Here is a 22,964-nt window from a genome sequence, read left to right as displayed (position 1 = left end):
ATGTATATCCTCTGTGTTTGTGCATGTATATCCTCCCCTGTGTGTGTAATGTGTGTAAACACAACAGAGTGGGGAAAGAAATTTCCCTGTAAGGGATTAATAAAGTGTATCTTCTTCTTCTTCTTCTACACACCCTAAATACAGAGACAAAACAACCCCCAACAACATAACAAGAAGACGCAAAAAGGAGTTAAAATGACCAAAAACATATGGAGAATTAATCAAATGAAGCACGCTGTCCAAAAAGATATGCAAAACCAGGGACTAAGATTTCCCTTAATTATTGGCCCCGGAATATTCAGACCTATACAGACTAGCAGAAGACGCTCCAATTGACTGATGTTCCCCAAACGTCTCATCTGCAGGCTGCAGTACATCAGCCTGTAGGCCACGGATCCACAATGAAATACATTTATTAATCACAGCAATCATAAGAACGTAGCACTATCAGAGCGCTTACTATTGTTTTGAAATCCTAAACAATTCAGCTCTGCTAACATGAGTTACTAAAAGCTTCACGGCCAACATTAGCCTCCTTTAGCTTAGCGGTGGTGACGTGAAGTCATGTGACCGTGCTGTAGTTCCTTTATAGCCCAACATTAGCCACCTTTAGCTTAGCGGTGGTGACGTGAAGTCATGTGACCGTGCTGTAGTTCCTTTATAGCCCAACATTAGCCTCCTTTAGCTTAGCGGTGGTGACGTGAAGTCATGTGACCGTGCTGTAGTTCCTTTATAGCCCAACATTAGCCACCTTTAGCTTAGCGGTGGTGACGTGAAGTCATGTGACCGTGCTGTAGTTTCTTTATAGCCCAACATTAGCCACCTTTAGCTTAGCGGTGGTGACGTGAAGTCATGTGACCGTGCTGTAGTTCCTTTATAGCCCAACATTAGCCTCCTTTAGCTTAGCGGTGGTGACGTGAAGTCATGTGACCGTGCTGTAGTTCCTTTATAGCCCAACATTAGCCACCTTTAGCTTAGCGGTGGTGACGTGAAGTCATGTGACCGTGCTGTAGTTCCTTTATAGCCCAACATTAGCCGCCTTTAGCTTAGCGGTGGTGATGTGAAGTCATGTGACCGTGCTGTAGTTCCTTTATAGCCCAACATTAGCCTCCTTTAGCTTAGCGGTGGTGACGTGAAGTCATGTGACCGTGCTGTAGTTCCTTTATAGCCCAACATTAGCCGCCTTTAGCTTAGCGGTGGTGACGTGTTAGCTTCTTACTTCAGAAATAAAGTGGTGTTAATATATGGAGATTATCCTGCTGAACTCCCTGGGATGATTACAGTTTGATGAAGAGCACGGCGGTGACCAAGGCGAAGCCGGCCAGCAGCGAGGCCACCCTGGGGATGCGGTTCCCTCCGGAGCCCAGCTCGTGCGGCAGGATCTCCATGAAGGTGATGTAGAGGAAACTTCCCGCCGCCAGACCCTGCAGCGTGAAGCGGGCCAGCCGGTGCTGCCGGGGCGCCTTCGTCTCAGAGAGCGCCGAGCCCAGGCCGAGGCCCAGCGGCAACATGGCGGCAAACAGCAGCAGGCAGCCGGCCACCAGGGGGAGCTGCAGCCGGCCCCGTGACAGCGTGCAGGCCAGGCTGAAGGAGATGATGCTCTTGTGGACCATCAGCCCCAGAGTCAGAACTGAACATGGGGAAGAAGCATTCAGTTCAGAGGGGAAGCGTACTCAGATGTTGTACTTCAGTACTTTTACCTTTACTTGTCACAATGTATTCCTACTCTATGGTAAAGTAAGTATCAGAGTGTAGGAATACTCTGTTACAAGTAAAAGTCCTACAGTCAAAATGTTACTCAAGTAAAAGTCCTACAGTCAAAATGTTACTGTTAATGTAAAAGTAGAAAAGTAACTAAATGTATTAAATACATGTAGTGGAGTAAAAGTACACGATTAGCTTGTTTTATGTTTGTTTTATTCTCTTTGCTTTTTAATGACCATTTCATAACGTGTTTCCGTGACACTGTTTCTTAATGCATGTTTTTCATTTGTGTACAGTACTTTGAATTGCCTTGTGTTGAAAGATGCTGTATAGATAAACTTGCCTTGCCTTGCCACGTAGATCTCCTGCAGGCCCACGGCCAGCCCCTCCAACACGGAGTGCAGCGACAGCGAGAAGACCAGGACGAAGGAGCGCAGGGCCGACTGCGCGCTCAGGTCCACGTGGAAGAGGCTGCCGCCGGACTCCTCTGACGCGCCGTGGCGGTGGGAGTTGACGCTGGAGTTCGGCAGCAGAGCGTGACACTCATTCATCTGAGGCTGGTCCTTAAAGGCCAGGATGACCTGCTCCAGAACCAGAACCAGGAAGAAACCCATCGCCATGATGAACTCAGGCAGAGGGAACTGAAGCTGCGGGGAGAGAAGAAGACGCCGCTGACGAGGGTGAACGATGACTATAGGATTTGGTATCGAAAGGAGAACAAACATTAGCCGCCTTTAGCTTAGCGTGGTGATCTGAGAACATTAGCTTAGCGATGGTGACGTGAAGTCATGTGACCGCACTGTAGTTCATTTATAGCCTAACGTTAGCCACCTTTAGCTCAGCTGTGGGGACGTGAAGTCGTGTGACGTTCCTGTGTGTGTGTGTGTGTATGTGTATGTGTATGTGTATGTGTATGTGTATGTGTATGTGTATGTGTGTGTGTGTGTGTGTGTTATATCATCTTACGGTGACCCCCGCGCTGCTGAAGGCCTCCTCGATGCTCTGCAGGTAGTCCGGCAGCTGCTCCAGCAGACAGGTGGCCAAAAACACTCCTCCTGCAAAACAGCTGATCAGGCTGAGCAGCCTGCGCCGGAAACCTGCAAGACAACGCTCAGGGATCAACCTGACGCCTGCTGCTTCAGTACTGATACCTCAATGTGAAAATACTCCATTACAAGTATACAAGTATATATATATATATATTCAAAACCAAATTTAGGTAAAAGTATTATCAGTAAAAACTTAGTTAAAGTACATAGAGTAATAGTTGTATTATTATTATTATTATTATTATGACCTGGGTCCATATATTGTTATTTTATTAACATTAGTATTATTATTATCATCATTATTATTATTATTTGTATTATTTTAAATTCCAATATTAATATTATTTGTAGTATTATAATTAGTTAGTATGATTATATTAATGATTACGTGGGTCCATGCTGCAGCAGCCCCCTCCCCGAGCGATGCACAGCGGGCTGAATCCAGACAGCAGCGTGACGGAGAGCAGGAGAACCAGAGCCCCCCCAGGAGCCCTGAGGGCGGAGGAGGAGACCCCCCCCCACCACAGCGGACATCTTTAATGTGGTTACTCTTCACCACGGCGAGAAGGAGGAGGAGGAGGAGGAGGAGGAGGAGGAGGAGGAGGAGGAGGAGGAGGAGGAGGAGGAGGAGGAGGAGGAGGAGGAGGAGGAGGAGGAGGAGGAGGAGGAGGGGGGGGGGGGGGGGCATGGAGTCACAGAGGAGTCTGTCTTGACAAAAAAGATAATAATGAGATCCCCTCTTCCTGTCTTTCTTCTTGTATTCAATCTAATATCTATATTTTTTCTCTGCCATAATATCTATATATCTATATATATATAGATATAGCATAATTTATAAAGTTATAATAGGCTAAGTGTTTCGATATATACATACATCCAGGCCCTTAAAAATATCTAATTTAATTTAATTAATGTTTATTTTTTTGTAATATCAGTTACTTTTTAAAATGTTTTTAATTGCATCATGTTTTTTGAAAAGTCAAAATTTGCAGTAAAAACACAAAATTCAGGTAAAAAAGTTAATTCTAAGAAAACGACACATTCGGAAAATAAGTCAAAATTAAAAGGAAAAATTATAATAAAACCAAAACATCTCTCGTTCAGATCTCAAATTGTTGGTCACATGGCCTAAATCCTCTTCCATAAACATCCTGGGACAAAAGTCATAATTCTGGGTGAAGTTTCAGGAACAAAGACTCTTTTTGGGAAAAGTCAAATATTTGACCAAAAATTTCTTTTAAAAAAAACATTCTTAAAAAATTTGGAAGGAAAAGTAAAAATTCTGAAAAAAGTTACAATTCAGAGAAAAAGCGAACTTTTGGGAAAATGTAAAAAGTCTGAGAAAAAAGGTCAGAATTCAGAAATCCTTCTGTTGGGATTGGTCTACTATTTACAGATCAGAATCAGAATACTTGTATATTCGTCCAACAGAAGGGACATGTGCTGTAAGGTGGATTTGCAAATGGATATTGACTGGAGGGTTTTATGGTTTCATGGTGGGAATGTTTAGATTCTGTCTAAGAGAATATATCAGATTCAGAATACCTGTATTCGTCCCACAGAGGGGACATGTACATTGTTACAGCAGAAAAGAGCCACAGACAGCTTAAAGTTAACTAAGCAGCATGCATACAAAATATTAAAGATAACTACACAATTTACAAAATACACATCCTGTAGCAGTTCTGAAGATTTAGCAGCCAGGTATATATTGCACAGTTAATGTCCCGCCCCTTAGCGTACAATGTGTTGGTGCGCTAGCCAGTGTTACAGAAGTGATGTCACTATGTTCCTGAAGTAAACAAAGGAGTCCAATGAAGGCTTTCAGGCAAGGGGGGGGGGGGGGGGGGGGGGATTTATGGAATCAATAAGTCGACTAAATGTAGCGTTAATTGAGGAAGATTGTTAGTGGTGTAGTGATCACTGATTCATACACTGGGGTTACATAATTCAATCCAGGAACTACAGGTTGGGGGTATTGTTTCGCATGGACACATATCTTGACGGTACCTCCGGGGTACCTACTGTGTGTGTGTCTCTTGCACTTTCTCTTGGTCTTCTCGGCTCGACCCGACAGCATGTGTATTTCTGCTCCTCAATAAAGCCAGATTTGCACCTCCGATGCACCGCCTCCGACTCCCTTCTCTCGGCACTACATTGGTGACCCTGACATAAGTCTCGCGAATGATCCGAGACTGAATCGAACACGGCAAAAAGCGCAGCTTTTCTCGAAATGCCGGGGATTTTTGGAGACCTCCGTAGCTGCCTCGTGCGCTCGGACTGTGGCTCGGTGCGCCCCACGGAATGGACGCGGACGACGCTCGCCATTTCGGCTCTGGGGGACGGCAAGCCTTCCATGGGCCGGTACGCGACCGTGCCGGGTTTATTCGGGACATGCGGCTGCATGTCCGGCCAGCTACTAGCGGCCGCCGAGAACAGCTAGCCACGACTGCTAACGGCTAGCAGCTGGCAACAGCTAACGACAGCTAGCCACAGCAGCTAGCGGCTGTCGACATCCGACTGTTTTTTTTGTTTTTGTTTTTTGTGGTGCCGGAGAGGAGGTTCGATCAAGTCTGGTCGGCCTCGCGTGGATCCTCTCGCTATTTCGCCCACCTGTTTTTGTTCGTGGACGGGACGACCATTTTTGAGCTTTTTCTGGTGCCTGAGAGGAGGTTCGACCATGTCTGGTCGGCCTCGTGTGGACCCTCTCGCTTTATCACCACCTCGACGGCGGTTTCGGACGTCACACACGCCTGCTTCGGCCCGTGGGTGACGCGCTTCTGGACCCCGTCTCGCCTCTTCCCTCGCCTCGGCGGTTTCGAACGTCGCCCGTGCCTTCATCGGCCCGTGGGTGACGCGCTTCTGAACCCCGTCTCGCCTCTTCCCTCGCCTCGGCGGTTTCGAACGTCGCCCGTGCCTTCATCGGCCCGCGGGTGGCGCGCTTCGGGACCCTGCCTGGCCTCACCTCTAACCGCGGCTCACGGTTCGCCTCGACGGCGCCCCGTCTGGCCTCTCCCCTGTCCACGGCTCCCTCCTCCCGAGGACTTCGTGCCCGCCGCCGCTGTGCCTTCGCCTGCGGCCGGGCGGCGCTCCTCCCTGCCGACCCTGACGACGGCCCGTTCCGGCCCGCCCCCCACCCCCCGGTGGGGATGCCCTCGCCCTCGTTGGGGCTCCTACCCTGCTTTCTGCGGCCCGCCCCCCACCCTCCGGTGGGGATGCCCTCGCCCTCGTTGGGGCCCCTACCCTCTCCTGCGGCCCGTTCCATGGCCCGGCCCTTGCCGGCGGCCCCGCCCTCCTCGGCCCCTGTGGTGCTTCCTCCCGACGCGAGGATTGTGTCCATGGTTGAATTCTGGGGGGGCTTGTGTAGTGATCACTGATTCATACACTAGGGTTACATAATTCAATCCAGGAACTACAGGTTGGGGGTATTGTTTCGCACGGACACATATCTTGACGGTACCTCCGGGGTATATACTGTGTGTGTGTCTCTTGCACTTTCTCTTGGTCTTCTCGGCTCGACCCGACAGCATGTGTATTTCTGCTCCTCAATAAAGCCAGATTTGCACCTCCGATGCACCGCCTCCGTCTCCCTTCTCTCGGCACTACAGTGGCTTTATTTGCTTTCATCATGCTGAACAACTTATTTTCAAGAAACGAATGAGGACACATTTGGTTTAAATAATATTTAAAGTGGGGCTTTTGCATTTTTCTCTCCAGAAAACATCAGTATTATTTATCTGTTTTTTAATCAAGGAATTAGGTCATTAGTCATGTTTCATGCTGAATAACTTCATTGTAAGAAACATACAAGCTTATTTCCTGTTGAAAATCAGTTGGAAAGTTTTGATTCCCATGATAAGATTCCAATTATTCTTTCATTTGTATTACTTTGTTCATGATATATGACTTGTTTCCATACAAACACGTCAGAGCACATCTCTGGAATACACTAGATATCAAGTAGTGCTTTTTAAACTCAGATTTAAAGATCTAGTGGTTTTTAATTCATTCAATGTAACGATTAGTCAAACGAGTGTTAATCGACTCAAACTGATATAAAGTGATAACCCAGAGTGAAGAAACAGCGCGTGTTGTTTCCCCTCGTGTAATGTAATGTGTATACATCTGAGCTGTACCTGAATCCGGGTCCAGCAACTCGCTCTGTTCCTCCGCGAGTTCATTAAAGAATGAAGTCCTCTTTCTTCTTCTTTCTCGCTGGATGTGTCGACATGTTGTCCGGGAAGAGGTGAGTCAGTTCCCATCAGCTGATCTGAACTGAGCTGCTGTCACACTCAGCAACAACAACACGCTGCATCCGGGTTTCAAAATAAAACGCTGACTTGAAACACGATTCTGTATGGAGAAAAAACCTTGCCTTATATTTTTTAAATTAAGCACGTTTACTCGTCCTTTACTTAAGTAAAAGTACTAATACTAAACGCTAAATAAATACTCCAAGTCCTGCATTGAGAATGTTACCAAACTCTAACATAAAGTATACCTATCTAAGTTTTCCGAAAAAACCCTGCAAACTATTAAAACATTAAATTAACCAATTCTACACATTAACTAATTGATCAAGTAGTAATTCAAAGTAGGGATTCAAGATGTCGAACAAATGTGGCCAATATGTGGAAATGTAACTCACTGCACTACATGTATTTAATACATTTAGTTACTTTACAGATGTGGATGAATGATGTGAAATATAATCAAGTGTTAAATCAGACTTTAGTTCCACCTGGAGTAAATTCACAAGCTACCCTGCAGTATACAAAGTCATTCAAACTAGCTGCACCTTTACCAGCTTTGAGAACACTTTAATGATCAATCATTATAAAACATATCATATATATTATTCTGAAATGGACCAATCTGCACTGACACAGAGCGGGAGATCAGAGGCGGGGCTTAAGAGAAACTCAACTGCGCATGCTCTATGGGCCCACATCCGGGTACTTTCAGAGTCCACACTCGCTCCACTTTGGGCTTCAAATAACTCACAGGAATGAACGGAGTATCCAGTTCTCTTATTCATCCTTTATACATCCATGGGCGTGTTAGATAGCTAGCTAGCTTGTTAAATTAATAGCTAATTTTCACTAGCTAATTTAATGTACATTTATTTCGGTCTAGTTTAACTTGTTCGTTTATATTTGAACTCTTTGGACATTTCTCTGGCTTCCTGGCAGTGAGAGTTACTGTAACATCTTGGCATGTGCTTTAGTTTGGAGTTACATTTGATATGCTTCAGTACTTTGTAGTTCCTCATAGAGGAGACATCTACACCAAGAGACAATGCAGTTGTTTTATGTCCTCATGAGGTTTCAGGAAATGTTCATCCTGTCACTAACATTAGAGTGTGAGAGTGGTCGGGCTACAGAGGGTGAATAAAAAGCAAATTGGATTTCTCCATGTGATTTTAGATTATTGCAGAAAATGATTTCTGCTGCAAATAAGTTTAGTATAGTTTCTGATATTTACACGTTTTGTTAGCAGGATAATCTCCACATATTAACACCACTTTATGATTGCAGACCTTCAGACCTGACCTGGGACATAACCTGCTCCAACCTCTCCCCTCTGGCATGGTTACTGAAAAGAGTAACTAAGTACTGATACTCAAGTTCTGTACTTTAGTACAAATTAAAGGTACTGTATCAGCTGTACACTTCTTCACTACATCTCAGAGGTATTTATTTGACTTGTTACCCCACTACATTTGTCTGACAGCTTTGGTTACTTTAAGATTACAGATTTTCTTCCCCCTCCTGTCCAGCGATAACCACGTATCTCCAGATGATTTTAAATGTTTAAGATGAACTAGGATCAAGTCTTTATTTATGTGTTGAGGCAGTTCTCCTCTTTAAGCTAAAGTCTGTCAGCCTCATGTAAGCTGAAAACTGGCTGTTTTTCTGAAAAACTCATGAAAAGTTGACTTTTTAGAGATAACTGGTTCTCACAGGACAAAGCTACACACACATATTGATCTCATAGGGCCGTTCTCATTTCATCAAATCCGACTCCTCGACTCCTCGACTCCTCGACTCCTCGACTCCTCGACTCCTCGACTCCTCGGTCCTCCGGTAGTGACCCGGAAATGAATTTTAGCGCGCCATGTTGAAGGACATCTCATTTCTCGAAATGCACATCGAGGACCGAGCATCGAGCGTCGAGGAGGCTCTCTGGAGGAGCTATAACCGAGGATACACTGATGGGTCCTCCACGGTCCTCCACGGCTCCTTCGTGGATGCATTTCCGGCAACAGTGATGTTTCAAAGAGTCGAGACGCACGGCCGGACTGATCTCAGCCAATGACAGCTCTGCATGCATCCCCTGGATATTATTTTATTAACTGCTTTCATCGCGACGCGATGTTTACAGTGAGAACAGCTGTGAGGTCCGTGCAGAAAGCAGAGCAGTGTGTATAATATATATCACTCAGTGTAACAGGCCTACTCTCTTTATTTGCTTTAGTTTAGTAGATATCTACAAACAAAGTCGATATGTTTCTAAAACCATTTAGTGCTTCACATAATAAAATACACAACGGCTGTAGCCTGATGATATGCTTTAGGAGCTGTAGGTGCGTGTGTGTGGTGTAGGTGTGTGTGGTACAGTGTAGATGCAGCGGACAGACAGGTCTCAGTTGGTTTGGTGTCCTCTGCTTACTTTTAATACTTGTAAATAAAACTTTTGGCCCGTCATTTATTTCCCTCCTTGTAGCGACCAGAGAGGGGAGAGGGGGGGGGGATATATCCAGTCTCTGATAGTGTTACGTTATTATGAGAGTGCTCTGTTTGATTCTGAAATTGTATATATTTATATAAATAGATATATATGTGTGTGTGTCTGTGTGTCTGTGTGTATGTCCGCATCTGTAGCCTGTTATTGTCTCATTATACCGCACTGTGAATGAATTAAAAGTAAATATATAAGTGGTCATGAACACATCTGTCCATCAGACAGAGGGCTGCTGTGCCTCCTGTCATCATTAATGGACGTCTCTTTAAAATGACCGCTCAGAGGAGAGGAGTTCTCATTTCTCTAACCGCCTGCTGCTTCCCCTCCTCTCTCCTCGGTTCCCCTACTCGGCTCCTCCGCTCGCATCTCCTGTGGGCGGGACTAAGTCTCGAGGATAGGAGTCGAGGAGGGGAGTCAAGGAGGGGAGTCCAGGAGGGGAATTTGATGAAATGAGAACGGGCCCTAGAATCCGCATTGCTGCAGATTTAACACACCAATACTATATAAAGGAGTTCAAATAATCTACAAAATGAAACTTGTGCATTCATGCAGCAGTAATACTACACTAGAGTACCCAAAACAACCTCACAAGTAAGGTTTTGAATGCAGGATGTTTATTGATTTTTTTCACTCTTACCCCATTCACACCAACGGTGTTTCGGGGCCGGTTCGGTGCTGGTGCTTGAAAAGCACCGGGTTTTCCTGTTCACACCGCAGCGGAGCAGCCTCTAAGCTCCGGAATCCGGTTCGTTTCGAGCACCAAAAAGTTGTCCGTGTAGAAGCAAGAACCGCTTACGTCGGAGGGGGGCGAGATTAACCTGAGATAACAGTTAAGGCGAGTACGGCAAATAAAAGTTGTAACAAGCAGTAGTGCTGAGCAAAGTGACTAGAACGCAACCACACACTTGTTAAAAAAAAACACGCTTTATAAAGTCAGGCAACACTAACCAGGCTTCGTGTGATTCTGTTTATTTGTACCTTACTTTGACCATCCGTTCGCTGTTATTGATCATTGTGGAGAGCAGGCAGACGTTTTGTTTGTTATTATAGCAGCTATCGGATGGAATCAATACATGGGCTGCACAGGTTGTCATGTCCGACTATCACAAGTAGAATCATAATGAAAAATACGCCGGTAAAAAGTGCCTGTATAAAACGGCTTAGCAAGTAGTCAGTTTAGCTTCGGTTGCTATGCTAACATCACCCATGTTATACCAGAGAAACTTTCATAACAGCGTTGTGATGCCAAACAGCGTCAATTCAGACTGACACCAAACAGCGTCAATTCAGACTGACACACATTCACTTAAGGGGAACTGGGGATATGTATCAGCTGCTTGTGTGACAGTCAGACAGTGAATACTTTAGAGCCGTGTGAGCTAACCCGGAGCTAACGGGAGAATAAACTCCCGTGGAAGAGCAGCCAGCACTGCAGCGGTCGGTAAATGCCGCTAAAACACATTAATAAACAATGAACCACGGCACTCTGGAGAAAAGTATAAGGTTGGAGAAGTCGTTATTTAATTTAATCTGGCTTCATATGATTAAAAGCAACGCAGTCCCCGGCCCGTTGTTGTTGTGAGGTGAGCTCCGTTGGGGAGAAACTCAGCGATGTAAACTGTGACGTCATGACGCAGCAGCGGCAGCACCAGTCGGGCTCTGAGTGTGAAAAGAGCCGGCGCTAAACCGAAGAACCGGTTCTGAACCAGAAAAGCTCTAGCACGGAGCTAGAAGGGGAAAAGCCTTGGTGTGAAAGGGGTATCTGTGGTATTATTATTTTTTCTTCAATAACTTTGTCTTGCTTGTTTTTAGCTGCTTGTCTATTTCTATCGTTCTTATACGTGTTTTTGTAACCGTCTTACTGTGAGAGCAACTGAAAATAATGCCTGTTTGTACCTGTCCATGTGATGAGGCTGGTTATGAAACAAAGGGAGGAGCTACAGACAGACAGGGACGTTAAAGTTAAAGAAGGAAGTCAGACTGCCAGACTCCATTTCACACTTTGACAGAGCAGCAGGAGGAAAACAGGGTGAGTGTTCACTCCAGAGTCTGCTTTTTAACACATTAATCACTTACTCTGTTGAACTGTATGTTAGAAAATAATCTGTAAATACAAATGTATTTATTTCCTGGAGTCGAAGGTGACATCTTCAAATGTTGTGAACTTGTTTATCCATTTCCTGGTTTCTGATTCTTCAGAGTTTCATAACATGTGACAGCCCAGCGCAGTCAACATGGAGAGCAGCGTGTCTGAAGTCTGACTGAGTTGTTGTATTGAAACCAAGTTTATCATTATGATGGTTTAGATTGACATAATGTTATTGTGTTGTTATTATTAGGGGTGGGAATCACCAGGCTCCCCACGATACGATACTATCGCGATACTTAAAGGGGACCTATCATGCAAAATGCACTTTTGTACGTCTTCTATACATGACGTGTCCCCGGTGTTCCAGGGAACTCACCAAGTGTCAGAAAACACAACCCTCTAAAAAAGGGGCTGCAACGGATCTGATAAAAACTGATCCAGATTTGAAATATCTCTGACGTCAGAAACAAGGAGCTCCGCCTATATGGCCAACTCTCCACCTATTAGGGGAATGAGAGGTTGCCGTGGCATGGTACCAGCATGGTAACATGACGCTCGTGCGAGGTCAGCTGCAGCTCATTTGCCACAGAATCAGCCCTTGCAAAAACAGGGCTGGAATACAGCAAATTGAGCGAAATGAGGCATGGAAAGGTCCACTTTAAAGTGGACCTTTCATGCTATATTTGAATAATATAGTATAGGACCATACCTATATAAGGCATATTTATACTTTTTTTTTTTCAAAATACCAAACAGATCATGCATTTTAGCCATGCCTCATTTCGCTCAATTTGAAAAATGTTAGCTCTGTTTTTGCAAGGGCTGATTCTGTGAGAACAGCACCACCTACAGGCCTGGCATATGTACTACAGCGTCTCCAGCGCTTTCGAACGGCAATGGCCGTGGCTGTCTCCTCCTGATTGGTGGAGTTGGCCCAATAGCCGTAGCGCCACCGTCCTGACGTCAGGACAGTGTTCAAATCTGGATCAGTTTTTATCAGATCCGTTGCAGCCCCTTTTTTAGAGATTTGGGTATGGAGGAAAATAGAGAGGGTTGTGTTTTCTGACACTTGGTGAGTTCCCTGGAACACCGGGGACACATATTCATGTAGAAAAGACGTACAAAAGTGCATTTTGCATGATAGGTCCCCTTTAAGCCACGATACGATAGTATTGCGACTCTACGATATGATATATTGCGATCAGGGGCGCCGCCAGGGATTTTGGGCCCCATGAAAAGATATCACATTGGGCCCCACCACCAGGCCCAGGCCACGCCAACCAAGCACAATCACTGTAACCACACCTCCTGAACCCAACCCACTCATTCATGCTTTAAATAACTCTACCTGTACAGGCTTGCATCTATCTTGTAGTCCAATACTAACCGCACAATATTTACTGACACTGAGCTGTGAAAATATAACACTGTGCAGACGTGCAACATTCTGCTGCAGTAGAATTCACTATTTGATATAAGACTAACATTCCTGACAATAGATCTCAATAGTCATCTTTTATGGTGTAAATGCATTTTTAATAATAACATTTTTGAATGGAACATTCTCAACATGAATGCATAAATCCAAATAAATATAACTTAAATATGTGGAAAAATACTCTGTCTGAAATGTGTAATTGAAATGAGATGTTAGCGTTTTGTTTTGATATATATATATATATTGTATTCCAGTCTCCCTTCAGATATGTTATTAGGCATGGCATTCAACACAATGCTGCTCACCTCCTTCAGTTGGGAGAAAAGCTGGTTCAGGTTCAGCCTTATGGGGGGACAGGGCTGCTGAGCCTAGAGATGGATCTGTTGGTCCTGGCACCAGGGGGAGGGACAACTGATTTAGTATGAATAGCTGCTAAAAATGTACCTGCATTTATTAAAGTTCAGCTAAAAGAGGAGTGAAATTAAAAACTTCTGAATTTTCTGTGAAGATATTAACAGTACTTAATGTCAGCTGAATAAACTATTATTTACAATGGACTACGCTTAGCTAACAGACTAATTTCCACCACTCATGGACCACACCCACCTTTTCTCTTGAAACACTGGGTGACATACTGTCGCCCTTTAGTCCCTCTCTCTTGTCTTTCTCTCCTTTCTTTTCTTTTTTGAAAGCCTGACTTTGTTAGTCGTTGAGACATCGTACACACGTAAGTACTAGCATCCCTCCTCACATGCTCTCACTCTCTGCTAGAAAGTAGTGATGTGTCGGTCGCGAACGAGCCGATTCTTTTGAACGGCTCTTCGGTACGAACGAGGGGAACCGAGTCGTACTTGGTGAGAGCCGTTATTTTTATCGTTCAATCGTTGGTCCGCACTCACTGCCTGCCAAAATCCACTCGCCTTTTAAAAAGCTTGATTTTGTTCCCCAAACGTATTCTGTGAAGACCCGCCCCTACTCTGACTGGTAGGTTTCAGCACGAGGAGTGAGATGGGGTGGGTCTTAACGGAATACGTGAGGGAGAGAAGTCATAACAAGTGGTACAGGACAGGTAGACGACGTGTTTTTCGGATGGAAAATGAGCCAAACGCGAAAACGCAGCAGCATTTGGATGCACTTCAACCAAAACACAGGCAGTGATAAAGCGCACCATTTGTAAAGGCAAAATATCCTTTAAAGCAGGATCAACAAATAATCTCCATCGCCACTTAAAAACACGGTATCTAATATTAAGAGTTGCGTGAATTTCATTCAAGACAAGGCAACTTTATTTACTTAACACATGCAGAGGGTAAATTCAAAGTAGTACATTCACTGACATGAATGACATGGATATGGCGCCACCTTGTGTCATGTTTACAATGCAGATTATTGACATTAGGTCTGGCAATACAGTCAATCATTATCCTGGTGATTATTTCGCAGATAAACCTAGTAACCCTGCCCCCTTTAAAAAAACGGCTCTTTTGAACGGCTCTTTTGAATGACTCTTTGAAAGGAACGGAGCCATAAGATCCGGCTCCCTTCAAAGAGCCATAATTCCCATCACTACTAGAAAGTGCCGGTGCCCCCCCGCGGTTGGAGGCAGGACCAAACCATTATATGTAAATAGAGGGGGGTGTACAGAGGCTTTGGATAATTCACTTTTGGAAGAAAAAAAGTTAAATTAAAGGTGGGGTAGGTAATTTTGGAGAAACCGGCTCGAGATCGCTAGAATTTGAAAATACACAGCCGGAAAAAATCTGCAACTTCCTTACAGAGCCGGCCCGGCTAAAATAACTGGATGGCCTACCTGCCTGTCAGCCTTCCATCTGTGCACAAACTTATCTCGTGCCCTCATTGGTCATGTGCGCGTTCGTGTGTGTTGGAGGAGGGGCTCTGTAAGGAAGTGGCAGATTTACTCCGGTTGTGTATTTTCAAATTCTAGCGATCTCGAGCCGGTTTCTCAAACTTACCTACCCCACCTTTAATGTTCTACATTTTATTTATTATTGGGCGGTGGTGGCGAAGTCAATAGGGAGTTGGCTTGGCAACTGGAAGGTCACCAGTTCAAGTCTCGGCAAGACCAAGTGCTACGGAGGTGTCCCTGAGCACCGTTCCCTACACTGCTCCCCGGGCGCCGTTCAAAATGCCAGCACACTGCTCCTTAAGCTGGCTACACACCAACAGGATTTTGGGAGTCAGAGGCCATCAGAGGCAGTCGGGCATTCGCGGCGCCCTACTCAGGTTGGTGTGTCCCGCACCGTCGTCTCTTTACGGCACCTTTTCACACAAGGAAGGACCTTTTCACACCTCCCGCTTCAACATGTTGAATCGGCCGATTCAACATGTTCGGCCGCGAATCGGCCGCGGGAGGTCAGAGAAAGTCGGCCCAAGCAATCACTCTGATTGGCTGTTCACACTACCGCTGCCTGCTGGTAAGGACAGTTATTGCCACTCGTCGACTGAAGTATTTGCGGTGTGTTCGTAAGCGGGCGGCGTAGCGTGCGGCGTAGCCGACGCAGGTGACGTAAAAGTCGGGACGCCTTCGGCACGCGTTCTTTGGTCTCAGGTGGGTGTGTAGCGGCCTTAACACTAGGATGGGTCAAATGCAGAAAAATCCCACGAGGGATTAATAAAAGTCCATCATTTTTTTTCTTTTTTTTAATTGTTTGGGCCCCTGTCAGTCACGGGCCCTTAGAATCGTCCTAACTTTTCACCCCCTTACGGCGCCCCTGATTGCGATATATTGCGATATATTGCGATATAACCTTTTTTTGAACTGCAAATTATGCAGTTTGTCATACCTTTTAAGTTTTCTCTAATAGGATAAAGTATTCACTCTGTTCATCTCACTTCAGTCATTTTTATTGCAACAAAATAAAGTCAAGCAAACAGACTGACCAACACTGTCATAAATGTTGCATCATGCACCTGACAAACTGAACTTTCTGTGTTACAGTCAACATAGTGCAACTTAACTGCTAATGTGTGTGGACTAGACTGCTCTACCATTACAGGCTTTTTGAACAATGCAACGTGTACAAAAAAAGTATGAAGCCCATTCAGCAACCGGGGAATTTAAATGTAAATGACTGTTAAATTGTTATAAAATAAAATGAAACATGTACTCTTAAATTAAAATAAATAAAATGTGCTACTGTTTGCTGCTGGCCTTGGGACTAAAAAAGTTCAGAGGCATTTGGACAGTGAAGGAATGTCAGCATTCTTGCTCAGAAAGAGGAGCTGATTAACATGCTCTGAGGTCAGAGTGCTCCTTTGACGAAGTCTCCAGCCGTCGAGAAGACTCTTTCTGCTGAGACGCTAGTACCTGGGATGCAAAGGTATCTTTTCGCCAGCTTGGCCAGATAGACTTGCTTATGTGTTTTCCACCAGGTTAATGGGTCTTCTGTGAGTGCCAGTGGTTTGACCTTATGATATATTTTGACCTCCTCCTAAACCATGGCAGATATTGATTTTGGTTGGGTTCCAACAACTTCACCATAAGTCTGTCCAAGCAAGTCTGCTAGCCCACATGACTTCCTCATCTTGGCTGGTATGACAGGGGGTACGGGATCCTCTTCAGTGTAGCCAGGTTCCTCCTGATGTTCCTGGGCTTCTGGCTCAGACATGGTCTGCTGCCTCATTTCTTCCTGTAGAATAAATACGCACACAATCAGAGCGAGTCAGAGAGGGAGAGAATACATATGTTTTATATATTTAATTAAGGATGCAGCAAATATGTTTTTTTTCTCTTTGGTAAAGCAAGACAGTGGTAGAAGAATTACCACAGTTTAGAAATACACTCTTCAGAATCTGAATCTGAATCAGAAACAGGTTTATTGCCAGGTAGGTTCACACGTACGAGGAATTTGACTTGATGTCGTGGTGCATACATGAAATACAAAGCAAAACATCTCCATATGAAACAAAACATCTTTAAGAACACTGTAATAAAATATAGCTAGATAGCAATAAAATAAAAATAAGCAGTAATTGACAGCGAAATAGAATGCAGTGAATTATAGAATATAAATTATGAAATATGAAATATGTGCAGTAAGCAATATTTGAACATTGTGTGCATTAATGTAATGCGTATAGAGTCTGCGTTGTGGCTGAGGTAAAGTGTCAGTGGGGGGCCGGGCCTTGTTTAAGAGACCGGTAGCGGAGGTAGCAAGTAAAAGTCCTATCATGCTATATTTAAATGATATATTGTAGGGCCATACCTATATAAGGTATATTTATACGTTTCTGTTTTCAAAATACCAAACAGATCATGCATTTTAGCCATGCCTCATTTCGCTCTATGTGCTGTCTACGGGTCTGATTCTGCTGACCACGCCCCCCTGCAGGAGAGGGGAGACGTGCTCTGATCAGCTGCTGGGCTGTCAGAAGAGGGGGAGAAAAAGAGATCTCCGTCCTCCGTGTTTTATTATATAGAGTCGTTATTCATTTGTTTTAAAGCTCAATAAATAACAAAGAAGACCTTTGACCGGCACTTTTATAATTTTGTCCGGAAGATTTAAACTTTAACGGACATCTTGACCGGTGAAAGAAACTGAAACTGAAACTCTGCCGCACGGTCCCCTCGTTCCTTGGAAGAGGCGGAGAGGTGGGTGTTTGTCATCTGCTGGTGGACTAACCGGAGAGAATTACAGTGCTTGCCTCGACGGGGAGGGATTGCATTGAATTAAAGCAGCGGGAGCAAACGCTTGCCTCGGGGAGGGAGAAAGAAAGCCACAGCGGAGAATAAACAGAAGGGTAACCATGGTAACTATGGGCGGGAAGTCTTCTTCGCTGCTTTTGTGGCAGACTACAGCGCCACTTACAGGCCTGGCATATGTACTACAGCGTCTCCAGCGCTTTCGAGCGGCAATGGCCGGCCGTGGCCCAACCCCACATTCCCCTGATAGGTGGAGAGTTGGCCCAATAGCCGTAGCGCCACCGTCCTGACGTCAGGACAGTGTTCAAATCTGGATCAGTTTTTATCAGATCCGTTGCAGCCCCTTTTTTAGAGATTTGGGTATGGAGGAAAATAGAGAGGGTTGTGTTTTCTGACACTTGGTGAGTTCCCTGGAACACCGGGGACACATATTCATGTAGAAAAGACGTACAAAAGTGCATTTTGCATGATAGGTCCCCTTTAACCTGTTCCACTCTGAGCCTGTTTTTCAGGTCTCAGGCTCGAAAATGACATTCCCAGAACAAATGACCATATCTTCCCTTCTAAAAGGGTTAAATTAATAATCTTTTCTCAAAGTAATGATAAACCTGTGAGTTGGATGTAGAAGTGTCAGAATCAATATAAATGTTTTTTATTTTAAAGAAAATTCAGATTTTACATAGTAAAAAACTGTAAATTATAGTGTCCGTCCAAAAATTATTTTTTACAGATAGTGAAAACTACCCTTGGATGATGGGTTAGTAGACTAAAAGCTTTAGGAATCCAAAGTACAACATATAATAAGTACCCTGTATCAAGATTGATGCAAAACAAGTGAAATTTGACCTTTTTAGAGAGATTTAGCCAAAAACTGGGCCATCTGGGGTCATTTGGGTGGATTTGACCTGTCTCTGGCCCCCCTTGCTCGATCTGGTTGGTTGACATACCCTTGTGACCGTTAGAGCCAATAGAATCGAAGGAGGAGGCTCCCACCCAGACAGGTTGTAAAGAAAAAATGTTGCCGCTTCGCGTGTGGAAAGCGAAACTAAACTGGAGGAATGTCTCCTTCTGGAGTTTGGAAAATAAAACGCAGTTGTATTGCTTATGGATTATCAGAAATAATTTCAAAGAAGGCACAGACACATAGGATGAACCTATGGATTAACTGCAGCATCGTTTTTTTATCGTTTTAATGCCATTGAAGTTTAGCTTCTTGGCTCCACATGTGATGATGTACGCTTTCGTTGATAGCGTCGCGAATGTTTATCACTGAGTGTTGAGGTGGGCACCGTTAGATTCAGTGTCTCCAGGACACCAAAAAAGAGTGTTTGGTTGTGCATCTAGGATAAGTAATAAGGGAGTTCTGAGTGAGTTTATGTGTCTTTGTCGGTCCCGTTTTTTCGATCGAGGCTAATTCAGAGGCTGAGTGCTAGCATTGTGGGTTTTTTTTGAAAAAAAAAATTAAAAAGATCAGTTAGCTGAGTTTCTTCCCGTTACATGGATATAACACATTCATAGTTTTATTCAATATTAAGATTCCTTAGACGTTGTTTCCTGCAAATGACGCGTTTATCCGCCCGGTACCGGGGGGAGTAAATTACAAAATAATTAACATCAAAGAAAATATACTTAAAGTAATACTACTCTACTAGATTACCTAAATACTAATAAGTAAAGTATGCTACAAGTACCTCAACATTGTACTTAAGTACAGTAAATTAACTTTACATTCAACCACATTATTTTTTAAGAATATTTGTATTGCTGAAATGTGTTGTACCAACCGCATTGATATAACAAAGCAATCATATTTTCCATTTTCAGTAACAACAAAACAGCAGATTCAGAACATACTAGTACAATTAGGCTGTTGGCGGTTTTAAAACACATCCATGGGCGAGATAACAAGAAATGCAATATTCATGCTAGAAACAAGAGGGCTCATCAGGAAAAAGAAAAAATGTACATAGCAAATTGAAAAAAACAACAACAAGATAACATTTACAGGATTAACATTATTGATCATTCATCCCACACCTTCATCCCTCACCTTCATCCTCACCCAGACCTCTTAAGTGTCTCATCACTGGAGCCCAGGCCTTATCAAACACTCTCCCCCTTCCTGCATTCTTGAATCTAAGTTTCTCCAGGTAGAGGAGCCACATCTCAAGGCACAGCATCAGACTTCCATAACCTCAAAATACGTTTTTTTAGCCAAAACAGTACCCAAAAACACCGGCCATTTGTCACTGCCATAGTTCAGATCAGTGTCTAAATAATATAGTTAATTTGTCTTTACGTTTTAAATAAATCTTTACCCCAGACAAAAATATTAGTAGAGCAGTGCCATTTCTTAAGTGGCTTACTTATAATACATTCTACCATTATTATTTAAATGTGTGTTTACCTGAAGGGTTATAGCCTCAGTAACCACTCTGGCATAGGTTTCCTGTCTCTCCTGGAACGGCAGGGTTTTAAACCTTGGGTCAAGGGCTGATGATGTGTAGAGGGTGTTCTTCTCTACTGGACTGGCATATCTCTTCTTAAGATCTTGACTGATGCTTCGTTTGATGTCTCTGACCAGCGCTGGGTCGCCTACTTTGTCCTGTGTGTCCTGCAACAGCTGCGCGAGCAGTGGTGCAACGAGTGACAGAGTAAGAGTCTTTTCCTCAGACATCACAGTTGTCGCCACTTGCATCGACTTTAAGGACCGTACAATGTAACATTTTCAGTTTTTTCTCCAGAGCGTGGTTTGCCGTCGTGCTTCTGTTGAAATAGCCAGTAATGCGCCACACTCTCCCCATGAGCCTTGCTACAGTTGGCAGATTTAGCGCTCGTTGTGAAGCCACTCCTTACAAATGGCATGCGTCATATCCATGTCGGTCTTCCCTTCCTGGTTACAAAATCCAAAGTAATTCCACACCTTGGATTTGAACGCGCCTGGCGCATTTCTAATATCTTTCCGGGCTGACTCCATCTTTGTTTTGACTAACAACTTCCTGCCAATCCAGCCGGAAGTTACCCATGGCCATGAATGAACGCACAAGAAAAAGCTCAGCATCATCTAATGAATTGAAAAAGTAATTGTTACTAAAAACTTTTATATAATAAAATATCGATACTTATTACATGGCTTAGTTGAATACTCGATTCTGATTGGTCAATTCAGAACACGTGACACGTTGTTAATCCAGAACAGACAGACCGCTGTCAAGGATTTATTGACCGTTGTTAAGGACGCTCACATCTGCAGAAAGAAGTCCGGTCGATTGAACTGTATACAGTTTGGCTGAAAAGCAAACTGCATACAGTTTGCTTTTCTAACTGACAAGACAAGAGCGACAAGCAAACAGCGGAGAAGTAACGGGGCAGAAACCCTCCTTTTTACGCAGCGGTCCAGACATAGACATCAAATGGCGACACATATTCAGTGTGCAGTTCCTTTGGCATGAGGGCAGGGATATCTAGATACTTTCCAAGGTCTGACATCATGAATTGTGCTACTTTTAAAGCAAGCAGCGATGTTTTCAAATCTGTAATCAAAAAGCTCCTCAAAAACGCTATCGAAGCACTTCCTGCCGTTGCTATGTTTTTCAAACGGTAACAACGGACTATTTTCCTTAGCGGATGCATGTCAATTTAAATCAATACATACAACTATTTTTTAAATCAATAAAATCATTTTCTAAATCCATAAAAGCATTTCAATTAATATTGGGAGTCATATCGTTACTTTGTTGAGAATGTGGCCATGTAATAAGCGGGATAATTTGCAGCGACTTGGTCATTATGGGGAAAAGAACACCTTCAGGCAGATCAGGAGCCCGACGCGAAGCAGAGGGATCTAGATCGGCATGAAGGTGTTATCCCTTACATGGCGTCCGTGTATCGATACAATATACTATGCTATATCGATTATTTCCCCCACCCCTAGTTATTATAATGTGTATGTGTGTGTGTCTGCAATGTTGCTGGTTTATCTCTCAGACTGGAGAAGATGATTGATATTATAGATGGGAAAGAGGACGGATCCACAGTCTCAAGCTGTCCGTCTCTGAGGAGTTACCGGTCTAAAGGGCGAGATGCAGACTTCATTGATGAACCTGGACTCTTAGACACAAAGTAAGAGTCTGTTTCTACTGTAACCTGACCTGAAGAGGATTCAGTTTTTATATTATCTGATAATCTAAACGGTTCTTTTATAATTACATGAGGGCAGTAGAGTACAGAAACAATGTAGACTATAGTATAAGGATAGTAATAACCGGGTGAGCTGGTTGTATTTATCATTAGCAGATTTATTTTGTGCGGTGCGATAAAATGTAGGGTCAATGCGCAGACACCATTGTGTGCCTGCTTTGTGTCGTCCCTGACATACTGAGATAAATCAGAAGAGGGAACATCAGCACCCAGAGCTCAACAGCACATATGAATACATTTAATCAGGGTTATTCATGTATGTCTAAACCAGAGACTGCCTGTGGTGCTAACAATATAATAGCTGTTGTTCTTATGACTGGATGGAGTTATTTTGAGTGTAGACACAGCAGCTACAACGTTAGCCTAGCCTAGCTTTAATCAAACAGATCTGCATTCAGAAAACAAACATTTCAAAGTGTTTTGGTTGTTGTGTTGCAGACACACCTGACAAAGCATTAACTCAAATTATGTTTTTATTTCGGCATCCTTTCCATATATTTATTGAAATGAATTCACAGCAAATTCTGTGTACATTTGGTTCAAAGTGCTAAAGTGTACTAGATTAATTCAGCTGAAGTTATGAATTCAGAGGCAAACCTAACTAGGCAAGAGGAAAAAATAATTAAGGATTAGCCAATCATGATCCTCTGTCATGTTAATGTTACCTCTGCTCTTTACAAGAACTAATGATGTGTTTAAAACATGTGTTGTTTCCACAGACAGAGAGCAGGGTCTCTAGTCTCCAGCTGGCTGTCTCTGAAGAGTGACGGGTCTATGAGTCATCCTCTACTCTTCAGTGATGAACCTGGACCCTCAGACACAAAGTAAGACTCTGTTTCTACTGTAACCTGACCTGGAGAGGATTCAGTTTTTATATTATCTGATCATGTAAACTTTTCTTTAATAATAACAGTACATAAGCGCAGTAGAGTACAAACAGACGTGGTAGAGTTACAATAAACAGGCAGAATAGAAAACCGTATACATTATTTAAGGACATTTAAATATGCTATTATATTATCATTGTATGTCAATATTCTTAAAACTATAGCTATATCTTTCTACTAAATGATTTGT

At 43.7% G+C, this 22,964-nt stretch overlaps 2 protein-coding genes across 2 annotated transcripts in view; one reads left to right on the top strand and one right to left on the bottom strand.

The window, feature by feature from the left end:
- Window positions 1–1,194: 1,194 nt before the first annotated feature.
- On the bottom strand, window positions 1,195–20,364 carry LOC117497560 (zinc transporter ZIP1-like). The gene is made up of 6 exons (XM_034149530.1): window positions 20,095–20,364; window positions 16,562–16,674; window positions 3,142–3,287; window positions 2,671–2,801; window positions 2,048–2,351; window positions 1,195–1,630 (listed from the first exon to the last, which is right to left on the bottom strand). Exons 1-6 carry the CDS (start codon window positions 20,362–20,364, stop codon window positions 1,278–1,280), a joined length of 1,317 nt encoding a protein of 438 aa, XP_034005421.1. The 3' UTR covers window positions 1,195–1,277.
- LOC117497559 (protein NLRC3-like) overlaps window positions 11,438–22,964 on the top strand; it is a 53,796-nt gene continuing 42,269 nt past the window's right edge. The window contains exons 1-3 of the mRNA XM_034149529.1: window positions 11,438–11,526; window positions 21,675–21,809; window positions 22,607–22,711. Coding sequence (XP_034005420.1) covers window positions 21,685–21,809; window positions 22,607–22,711 — 230 coding nt within the window. The 5' untranslated portion in view covers window positions 11,438–11,526; window positions 21,675–21,684. The remainder of the gene's footprint in view (window positions 11,527–21,674; window positions 21,810–22,606; window positions 22,712–22,964) is intronic.

This window comes from Trematomus bernacchii, unplaced genomic scaffold, assembly GCF_902827165.1.
Source record: "Trematomus bernacchii unplaced genomic scaffold, fTreBer1.1, whole genome shotgun sequence".
Classification (NCBI taxonomy): domain Eukaryota; kingdom Metazoa; phylum Chordata; class Actinopteri; order Perciformes; family Nototheniidae; genus Trematomus; species Trematomus bernacchii.
The sequence above is the reverse complement of the archived record's forward strand: the minus strand, read 5'-3'. Positions and strand labels throughout refer to the sequence as shown.

What these genes read in the sequence shown, in the direction of transcription:
- LOC117497560 (XM_034149530.1), bottom strand. Translation starts at nt 20,364, where the DNA reads ATGTCTGAGGAAAAGACTCTTACTCTGTCACTCGTTGCACCACTGCTC. An exon ending in TCAGCAGCGCGGGGGTCACC is followed by an intron (nt 2,352 to 2,670) that starts GTAAGATGATAT and finishes CTCTCCCCGCAG; the next exon opens with CTTCAGTTCCCTCTGCCTGA. An exon ending in GATCTACGTGGCAAGGCAAG is followed by an intron (nt 1,631 to 2,047) that starts GCAAGTTTATCT and finishes CCCCATGTTCAG; the next exon opens with TTCTGACTCTGGGGCTGATG.